Source organism: Melanotaenia boesemani, chromosome 9, assembly GCF_017639745.1.
Source record: "Melanotaenia boesemani isolate fMelBoe1 chromosome 9, fMelBoe1.pri, whole genome shotgun sequence".
Classification (NCBI taxonomy): Eukaryota; Metazoa; Chordata; class Actinopteri; order Atheriniformes; family Melanotaeniidae; genus Melanotaenia; species Melanotaenia boesemani.
The window spans coordinates 17,948,269-17,959,307 of NC_055690.1; the positions used below are offsets into that span (position 1 = coordinate 17,948,269).

An 11,039-nucleotide genomic window follows, 5' to 3' on the forward strand; every position below is an offset into this window, starting at 1 on the left:
TTATAAATCTTTGTAGGGCCTCTGATGCAAATATCTTCTGTTGCTGAAATTTTCAGCCTTGTTTGTTTTCAGTAAATAAAGTAGCTCAGTCAGATGAGATAAGAAAAATAAAGGTGTTAGGTGGCCATTGCAAATATAAAACTTTCATTAATCTGTCCCTTGAAATAACATCCACTCAGCTTTATTGCATTTGTATTTCTAACATTCATAGCTCCATTGGCCGCATAGTAGGAATAATCAGGAAAGTGTCTAGTATTAATTATTATTATTTATAATATTATATTACTTAATGAATAATAATTTTATAATTATAAAAATTATTTTACTATGTTACTTATTAATAATATGAAATTAAACTAAATTAAAAGTAAAAATACTTTATTTATCCCCAGAGGGAAATTGTAGTGTTGTAGATATAATATAATAATATATAATAATAAACGTCTTGTTGTGAAGGGTGATGGCTGCTGGCAGGAACGACTTCCTGCATCTTTTTGTTCTGCAGTGTACTTGCAGAAGCCTCTCGCAGAACACTCTGTTAGCTTCTCACTGTATTGTGTAAAGGATGTGAAAACTGTCTATTACATTTAGTAGCATCATCAGCATTCTTCTCTTTACAATTAACTCTAGCAGTGCGTTATCCGCAGCACTGAACCAGCCTTCTGGATTAGTTTGTTCAGTTTCTTTAGTCTTTGGTTCTGATGCTGCTGCCCCAACAGGTGGCTGCATGGCAGATTGCACTTTCATAACAGACGTAGAGCTATAGAAGATGTGTAAAATCTTGATGCAGACATTAACTGATCTCATCTTCCTTGAGAAATAGAATGTGCTCTGTCCCTTCGTGTAGATGCTTCTGTGTTGCATTTCCAGTTTAGACTGTTGGCCAGCTGAACTTCCAGTTTATATATTCTTTCACTACTTCCACCTCTTCTCCCAGGATGTAAACAGTGGTTTTACTTAGTCCTGTTCCTGAAATCTCCTGAAATCCACAATGATCTCTTTTGTTGTGTTGATTGATGATTGTTTCTGCACCATCTCACAAACTAATTGACCAGTTCTTTGTATTCAGCTTCTACTATCGCTAACACTTCCCACAGCTGCAGACATATTTAAAAAAGTGAAACTGGGGGATTTTTATAGTTACAAGCATCAAAAAGTAATTTGAACAAAACGATTCCATATTATCAAGGTAAAGGTTATTAAACTATGTAAGATTTGCATAAACTTCAACTTAACACTTGTTAGATTCATTATAGATTCATTATCCAAAATAAGCTTCTATAAGATCCTACAGATCTTGTAACAGAGACTTTGTTTAACTAACATTCCAGATGGGTCCTGAAACGCAGAAAAGGGTTTTCTACACTTCATCTGAAAACCCCTGATGAGACCGGGAAAACACTCTCTTTATCTGAGATATAAGTCTCTTCTTCTTACGAAAATAAGGGAATTCACTCAACACAAAACTGTTCTTTTAAATTTTTATCTGTGTGATATCGAAAGTCTTCTTACCAGCTCTGTCACTGTGTGGTTTGGTAATCTCACTGTGAAAGAAAAGAAAACTTTAAACAGAGTGGTTTGCTGTGCTCACAGGACAATAGGCTGTGATCCACCAGTCCTGGAGGACATTTACAAATCTAGAATTTTAACAAGAGCTCTACAGATCATCAATGACCCCTCTGGCCACCCTGCAACAGAGATGTTTGACCTCCTGCCCTCAGGGAAACAATGTTGCGCCATCTCCTCATACTAAAAGTTTGTTTTCCACAAGCTGTCAGGGGTTTGAACAATGCACTTTGAAACACCTCAGACATGCACTTTAATGTTTTAGTGACCTTCTTTTACTGCTATTTATTTATACAGTGTTTTATTCTTTCATAGTATTTATGCATTTTAGGATGTGTCCATGTATTGTATTTTTTAGGCTTGTGTTTTGTATGTTTTGTCTATTTAAATGTTGACAGTGCACTTTGAGCTCTTTTCAGCTGTTCAATATGTGTGTTTTTTTTATACTGCAAATGGCAAATAAACTGAACTGAACTGAAGAAAGAACAAAGGTCTTGTTTTACCATTAAATAATGCCCATTACATATATGCTGTTGATAAGCTGTATGTACTCAAGAAGAAGACCATTCAAGTTACTAGGATTGGTATAATGTTTAATCAACAGGAGTTGATCCATTTATGCTGAGCCTTATAATTCTTTTTTGTTCTTTAATGTTTTATAACCAGTGTTGGGTTAGTTACTCTAAAAAAGTAAATAGTTACTAGTTACTCATTACTTCTGTAAATTGTAATTAAATTACTTTACTCATTACTGCATTTGAAAAGTAACATCAACCAACCATTTTTAGCTTGGAACCCCATTTTGATATCACAAAACTCTGGCGGCCCCAGACATTCAAAACACAGACAATTTTATTTACTTTTATACCACATTTAGGCTATTTCATCTATTAAAATGTAGGTTAAAGTTGTTTTGAATTAAGTGTGTCGTATTATTTTATTTTATCTAGATGATTTGGTTTAGTACGTTTTAGTTTTTAGTTTGTATCCATGTGTAGCTGCCCAGGTGTTTTGTGTTAACTAGAGTTTGCTTGCAGCTCCAAGATTAGCTCATATTTCTGTCTGCTTTAATTAAGCTTGCAATCCAACTGAAAAGATAGTTGCCCGACCAGTATAATGTATCTAAGTTAGCATAAATTCAACTTCACACACAATTCTATCAACAAGTGGCTATCTCGCTATATCGCTACAAACTATGAAGCTAGTAAGTTAGCCAGCATTAGTTTGCAGTTGGTTTAACGTTATTGTTGGAACATTATGCCGGTGGTTTAATGTTACGTTATAAACAACCACCACCAAACCTTTTGTTAACTTACCACAATGTCTTTGTGGTGAACTGTGACGTGTCTCTTCAGGTTTGTTGTGTTTTTCCAGCTACATTTCCAGACCACATTCCATTGAACTAAAATGAATCAAGTTTTTTCTTTTTCCACTTCAGTGTAGCGAAAATGGGTCCATATATCACATCTCTTTCTCTTGGGCCCCATGCAAATCATGGCTATTAATGTTTTACTTTTAACTTTTCGCCATGAATCCACATCCTGTTTGACCCTTATGTTTGTAAACCTGCCCACTGCAGGTTTGAAAGGGGGGTGTGTGTTAGTGGTGGAAGAGCCGAGGAGGAGGAGGAGGAGACAGGATTTGACAAAATCATATCATCTAATAATATAATTTTTGTCTTGTCTTTGTTTCGTGAACTAAAATGTCCATAGATTTTAACCCAGTTTTTATTTAGTGAACTACATTTTTGTCTCGTCTTTATTAGTCCATGAAAATTAATTCTGATTTTGTCCCAGTTATTGTTTATTAATGGTGGTTTTAGTGTCATCTAATCTAGTTCTCATCTGGTGAAAAATGTGCGTTGGTGACTCTCATTGGCTGGAAGAAGTAAGACACTTCCTTGTGGGTGGACCACCTCAAAACTTAAAAAAAAGAACTAAGACGTTTTTACACACACAGAGACATACACTTTCTCCCTCACTTTTTGCTCTTCTTCTCATTCTTCTTGTCTTGCGACTCTTCACTCTTCACAATACTCTTGTCTTTTTTTTTTCTTTTTTTTCCCCCCTCTTTTGTCACAAACTTACAAAATCCTCCCTTGAAAATCAGCAATACACAGACACTGAAACTGTGGAACTTGTTAAATAGAAAAAAACAAGCATTTCCAAATGACAAATATATATATATATATATATATATATATATATATATATATATATATATATATATATTTATGCCTTACATGTCATGTCAGTTTGTCTCATTTTTTTTTTACATCCCTTGTCTGTCCTGTCTGTCTGGCATGTTTAAAAAATATGACCAGGTGCTTTTACTTCCCACCTGATGACACAACCGTCTCAATGCAAATATCAGCAGTCCTTGTGCCTACATCTTCTACCAGGAATCTCGGTGTCATGGCTGACAATCAGCTGACCTTTAATGACATGTTGCCTCGGTTGCCTGGTCTTGCTGATTTGCTCTCTACAACATCAGGAGGATCAGACCCTACCTGACTGAATACACAACACAGCTCCTGGTCCAGGCTTTGGTCATTTCATGCACTAACTTCTGCAACTCCTTACTGACAGGCCTGCTTGCATGCTCAGTTAAACCTCTGCAGATGATTCAGAATGCAGCAGTACATCTGGTCTTCAACCAGCTCAAAAGAGCTCATGTCACTCCACTGCTAATCACTCTTCACTGGCTTCCAGTTGCAGTTCCAGTCGCGTCAAAATGGCTCCTGTCTACCTTCACTCCTTAATCCAGAGTTACACTCCCTCTTGACATTTACGATCTGCCAGCATAAGACGCCAAGTGCTCTCACCACAACATGAAGCAAAATCAGTAGCTAGACTCTTTTCCTCTGTTGCTCCTCGGTGGTGGAACGATCTACTGAGCTCCGTCTGATCCGCAGAGCCCTTATCCACTTTTAAGAGCAAGCTAAAGACTCAGCTGTTTAAGGAACATTTTCGCACTTAGCTTAACTCTTGAAACATTTGTCCAGCTCTTAGGCACAACTCAGTCCTGAATAAACACTTACATTCAGTTACCAAATAGAAATTAGGGGTTTGAGTTCATGTTTGTGCAGAATAGGTAGTGGCGGGGGGGTTAGTGTGTATGTATGATTGTGTATGAAAGAGACTAGAATCAGATGTGTGTTTTAAATTTGTTGTATTAAATGTGTGTGAAGGCTCGTTTTACCTTTATTCTATTTTACTGTCAATAAGTTGTTTTATTTTTTTTTTGTTTGTTTTTTAAAGCACTTTGTCTTGATCTTTGCATGAAAAGTGCTTTATAAACAAAGTTTGATTTAATTTGATTTCTGAAACTCTTATTGACTGAACTCATTTATTTCCTCACTTAGAAAGGTGACTATGCTAGATTTGTTTTCTTCCTTTCTGATAGGCCCTTTTATCAGTACAATTTGGGCAAAATCACAATCAAGTAAAACACCCTGTACTCAGAGGCTTAAAAAATGTTGGCACTTATTATTCTTTTTTTTTTTTAAATAAACTAAAAGCTTGTTTTCAGTAACACAACTGACCCTGTCCTTTAAGACAGTTTACTTTGAGCTAAAGATTTTGTTCAAGGTTTACCTACAAGGAAAGGAAAACATTGTATATTAGAGCTAAGGAGCTTACCCCACCTCCCCTTCCTTTAATGTGTCACACACAAGAACATATTAAGTGGATAAGGACACCTGTATGGCCTGAGGCAGTGCAACATACTGCATGTAATAATCCTTTTGCTTCATGATCTCTGGTGCTCTGTTTTCTAGCCTGCAGGACTCCACTGATAATGATAAGCAAATTACTTAAATGGCTGTTTTATTACCCCACAGGAAAATGTTTTATGCAAATTTTCCTGTACAAATAAATACATTAAATTCATTATTTTTCTGTACACTTCTGTTACTTATGCTGTGAGGACTCAAATATGTTTTTGCTTTTCTTTTGTGGACCATTAAAGAAATTGTTAGATTTAGGCTTTGTTAAAGATTAAAAGAATAATGGTTTAAATGTGAAAAAATACCATGCCTGTTTAAAGTGAAAGACTAAAAAGAATTAAGTCAATATAATGTCCTCTGAAATGATGAGAACACGGCTGTGTCGGTTTACCAAAGGGGGGAAAAAACTGCATGTAGTGTAGTTTAGCAGCCCCAGGTGATGCTTGGCTATTGTGTGCCTCATCATATCAATGAAGGATGAGTAAGTTCTACTCAGGCATAACACTGCAATATGATACAGCTCATGTCTGTCTCCATTATGATCAAGTACCCATTCTGGCTTCTTTTTATTGTTGTTACATGCTGTGAAACTGGGGGGTTCTTTTCCATTGATCAGAAGCCCAGGGGAAATTGTCAGTCTGACACTTGTAGAATGAGGCTGGGACTGTTGTGTTTAAATAAGCTACAGTGCAGCATCTCTCACTTGATACTAGAAACTGGATGCATGACATTTTTCTGAGTTATTAAGTGTTGCAAATTTTTTATATAGATTGTGTTGGTGTCTGAGCTGGGTATGTATTGTTTTGTTTTTTAACTCTATCTTTTCTTTTTTTTTAATAGCTTGGTAAATAGTTGTTTTGAAGGATCACATGTTTATATTTTGAAATGTTTAATATTGTTATGTATTCTCTAAGACTTATCTTTTTATATAAACATGCATATGCTGTGCTATAGGATGAATCTCAGTCTTTCTTGGAGAGGACCCAGGCTTTTGCTTTTGGGTCTCCTATGGAATGTTTTTTTTCCTTATGAATCCCATCAAGACCAGAGCTTACAATGTCAAATAATTCCCAGCACTATGTCCCTGCCTGTACTGGAGAAAAAGGGAGACATAATGTTGGGGGGACTCTTCTCCCTTCATGACACAGTAGTGGAGCCCAGTCTATCTTTCACATCCTCACCTCCACCCACACAATGCTCCAGGTAAGCTTCTTTTAGATTGTCTTTGATAGCTGTACCAGCAAAGCAAACAAAGAATAAGCAATATCTGCTCAGCACTTGCTCTTCACTGTGTTGTCTTAAATTTCATCTCATCTTAACCCAGATTAAATTTCCGCACTTTCCGTTGGATGCAAACAATGATTTTTGCCATTGAAGAAGTCAATAGAGATGGTAAACTCCTTCCAAACATCACACTCGGTTATAAGATGTATGACTCATGCAGTACCCCGCATCAGGCTTTGAAGGCTGCCATGGAGTTAATGGGAAGTGAAAAGGGTTTACCAGTTGAAGGAAAGAACCTGACTAAAGACGCCTGCCATGGGACTGTACCAGTGGTGATTGGAGACGGTGGCTCCTCTCAGTCTCTCGTTGTGGCTCATTTCCTTGGAGTCTTCTATGTGCCACAAGTAAATCATAGCTGTGATACAATGCTGTGCTAGTCTGTTTGCAAAGACAGGTAAAAATTCTAAATGAAATACTGCTTTGGATACTGTAAGTTAAGTCCATACATCATTTTTACAGGTTAGCTATTTCTCCAGCTGTGCCTGCCTCAGTGACAAAAAAAAGTTTCCTGCCTTTTTGAGGACCATGCCCAGTGACTTATTCCAGGTTAGAGGCAGCTGAAGCTACATTTGCAAAATGTTTTTCTTTGTGTCTCTGTCACATAGTTTAATCTTACTCTGTCTAGGTAGATGCACTAGTGCAACTTGTCAAGCATTTTGGCTGGACTTGGGTGGGTGTGATTGCAGGTGATGATGCCTATGGCCGTGGGGGGGGCAATATCTTTGCAGATGAGGTAGGTCACACACCAATGAAAAAACAATTTAATCACAATTTAATCACAATACCAGGACTGTCTAGGATTGATTTTTTTTTTTTTTTTTTTTTTCAGGTCAGAAAGTTAGGCGCTTGTGTCGCCATTCATGAGATCATTCCTAAGAATCGAGCTCAGGCTGGCATTTCATCTATTATTTCCAACATCCAGTCATCTGGGGCTCAGGTGATTTTAGTGTTTGCTGTGGAACAAGATGCAGCAGCATTGTTTGATGAAGCACTTAGGTATGACCCCTTTTCTTAAATTTTGGATATGGATTGGATTATTTTCAAGTTTAAGTCCATATTGTGTTCTTCACTGAAAAAGATGTATTCTGCAAATGCATTTTTTTTATTTAGAGGTGGGCTCACTGGGATACAGTGGCTGGCCAGTGAAGCTTGGAGCACAGCTGCTGTCCTCTCCACCCCCAGAAAGTACCACCAAATCCTCCAGGGTACAATGGGATTTGCCATTCAGCGAGCACACATCCCTGGACTGAGAGACTTTCTACTTCAGTTGAATCCCACAAGCCCAGATGCCCATGATGACCCCTTCCTGATACCTTTTTGGGAAGAAGTGTTTCAGTGCAGTCTGAGTGTGCAGGCTAAAGGTCTTAATTATGAAGCTATGGGTAAACCTTTGTGCTCTGGAAAAGAAGATCTCAGAAACATTACAAATATCTATTCAGATGTGTCACAGCTAAGGATTTCCTACAACGTCTATAAAGCTGTATATGCTGTTGCCCATGCACTGAAGGCCATGAGAAGCTGTGTGAAAGGACAAGGACCATTTCCTCAGCAGGCCTGTCCAGATGCAAAAAACATTCAGCCATGGCAGGTACCATTTTAAATGTTCTGGATTAACATGACTTACTTTATGATTTGATCAAATGTATGTTTTCCCTTTAGCTACTTCAATACACGAAACAAGTGCAATACTTAACCTCTTTTGCTGATGAAGTCAAGTTTGATGAGAATGGCGACCCTGCAGCCATATATGACCTGGTTAACTGGCAGCTGACACCAAATGGAGAAATGGAATTTGTCACTGTTGGCAAATTTGATGAGACAGCCACAACTGTAAACCAAAACCTTCAGATCCAGGAACAAAAGATTCTGTGGAATGGAAACCAAGCCAAAGTAAAGATTTTAATATAGTTAAATGTCAGTATATTTTAATTGATTGATATTATTGTTGCATTACATGACCAGTTTAGTTGGGGTTTGCTCTTTTGCTAAGGTTCCCTTGTCAGTATGCAGCAACATTTGTCCCCCAGGCACACGCAAGGCAATCAGACCAAACTTCCCTATATGCTGCCATGATTGTGTGGCTTGCACAGCTGGGGAGATTAGCAATCAGACTGGTGAGAAAAGGCCATTAGGCCACATTATGTTTAAAACTCTGATCTGCTGTGTGAAAGTACAGTGAAAACACTAATGCAGCTAAACTTTTTCTTCTGTTTTTTAGATGCCATAGAATGTGTGCAATGTCTACCAGAGTACTGGTCCACTGCTGAAAGGACTACCTGTATCCCCAAACAAATAGAGTTCCTCTCTTTTAGAGATGCAATGGGCATTGCCCTGATGGCTATTGCTATCATTGGCTCCATCAGCACCTGCATTGTGGTCTTTATATTCTTCTGTCATAGAAACACCCCTATTGTCAGAGCCAACAACTCTGAGCTGAGCTTCCTGTTGCTCTTCTCTTTGACACTGTGCTTCTTGTGTTCTTTGACCTTCATTGGCCAGCCTTCTAAGTGGTCCTGCATGCTGCGTCACACAGCATTTGGTATCAGCTTTGTCCTTTCTATCTCTTGTATCCTGGGGAAAACAATAGTTGTCCTAATAGCCTTCAAGGCTACACTTCCAGGCAGTAAAATTATTAAATGGTTTGGGCCTGCACAACAAAGAACAATCATTGCCTTTTGCACACTAGTTCAGGTAAAGACTACTCATAATCATTGAATAATTAATGGTTTTATTAAAATGTTTCAGTAAAACATGTTTCTTTTTATGCAGGTAATCATCTGCACAGTGTGGCTGGTTGTTGCACCCCCAACTCCACACCAACTGATGCCACGTGAAAGTGCTATTATTATTTTGTTGTGTGATGAAGGTTCACAAATTGCATTTGCTTTGGTCCTGGGCTACATTGGCTTTTTGGCATGCCTCTGTCTTCTTTTGGCCTTCCTGGCGAGGAAACTTCCAGACAACTTCAACGAGGCCAGACTCATCACTTTTAGTATGCTCATTTTTTGTGCTGTATGGGTAGCATTTATTCCTGCATACATTAGCTCTCCGGGAAAATATGCCACTGTCACAGAAGTGTTTGCTATGGTGGCCTCCACTTATGGACTGTTGGGCTGCATCTTTGCACCAAAGTGTTACATAATCCTACTCAGGCCAGAAAAGAACACAAGAAAGCAATTGATGTCGAAACCTTCTTCTGGGAAATTTTAAGAGATTATATTTCTTGCCTGCACTTTTTATGTACTTTTATTTCATGTCAAAGTGGGGACTTTGTGTCAAAATAGTGATGGTACCAACCTTTTACCAGCAGATGGCAGCAATGTGCTATCCATGGTACCTTCAGTTATTTATAAGTCAAAAAAAAAAGAAGAAACACACACACACACACACACACACACACACACACACACACCTGAATCCTTATGAATAGCTTTCCTCTTTTCCTCCTAACTTTTTTATCCTAAGAATTTAACCCAAGTCATCATACAGTCAGAGATATGTTGAAAATATCCATGTACATTCATGACAATCTTATAACATATTTAGCATAAATGTGAAGGATATATTAGAACTGTATCTGACTGGGATTTGGCAGCAGTGTCCATGCTTATTTGACTTAAGACAGAATGATGAGGCCCAGAGTCTCTGAGGTGTGCCCTGTAGACATCCTAGCCGTCATCGGTTAATTGAATCCTCATAGTCCAGAGGCCTTTACACATAAACATCACGCCTGGCTGTTCCGTACAATAACAAACTAAAATGTCGGACATTTTCCTGGCTCTCTCAGCTGCTCTCTGGCTAAAATTGATTATCCACCACTGATTGATCTGTTTTCCTTCCCAGAGAAAATGAACATACTGAAGGATGAAGAGATTGTGGGTCTCTGACGTCCGAGATAGACAGGGGGAAAAGGTGGAAGGAGTTTCAGATGAACTAAAGTGTTTTACTCTAATTTACTATAATGTCCAATGTTGATTCTTTGCATATTGTGCATTTGCTTCCTTTTTCTGTATTGTGGATTAGTATTACTACAAGACATCAAATTGATTTAGTTTTGTGCACTGCCTTTCTGATTATTTCAGAACATAGCTATTTTTGTTTGATTTAATCAAGGGAACTATAATAGATAATCTCCATTTTATGGTAAAATTATGAATTGGGTTTGAATGATAAAACACTACTTGGCATTTCTTCATTGAAATAAATAGACCATGAAATAAAACACAAACTTAAAAGGAAGTGTGTCATGTCTGTGAAAACCAAATATTATAATGAGTGGGTGAGTGTTATAAAGATATAAAAAAAGCTATAATAAGCAGGATTTTGTTTGATGTAGCCAGTCTCCTTATTAGTGGGTCCAGATGTTTAATAAATGACTGAACAGTTTACCTTATTGAAGATGGAGATTAGAACAGTTCAAAACACTGAATCATAACCATGAAGTTAACACACTAATATTTTA

At 37.7% G+C, this 11,039-nt stretch overlaps 1 protein-coding gene across 1 annotated transcript; it reads left to right on the plus strand.

Moving 5' to 3' along the window:
• The first annotated feature begins 6,356 nt into the window (after nt 1-6,356).
• On the plus strand, nt 6,357-9,787 carry LOC121646420 (extracellular calcium-sensing receptor-like). The gene is made up of 10 exons (XM_041995369.1): nt 6,357-6,496; nt 6,618-6,921; nt 7,037-7,123; nt 7,203-7,310; nt 7,407-7,573; nt 7,688-8,165; nt 8,237-8,467; nt 8,568-8,691; nt 8,796-9,268; nt 9,347-9,787. Exons 1-10 carry the CDS (start codon nt 6,372-6,374, stop codon nt 9,785-9,787), a joined length of 2,538 nt encoding a protein of 845 aa, XP_041851303.1. The 5' UTR covers nt 6,357-6,371.
• Nucleotides 9,788-11,039: the final 1,252 nt, after the last annotated feature.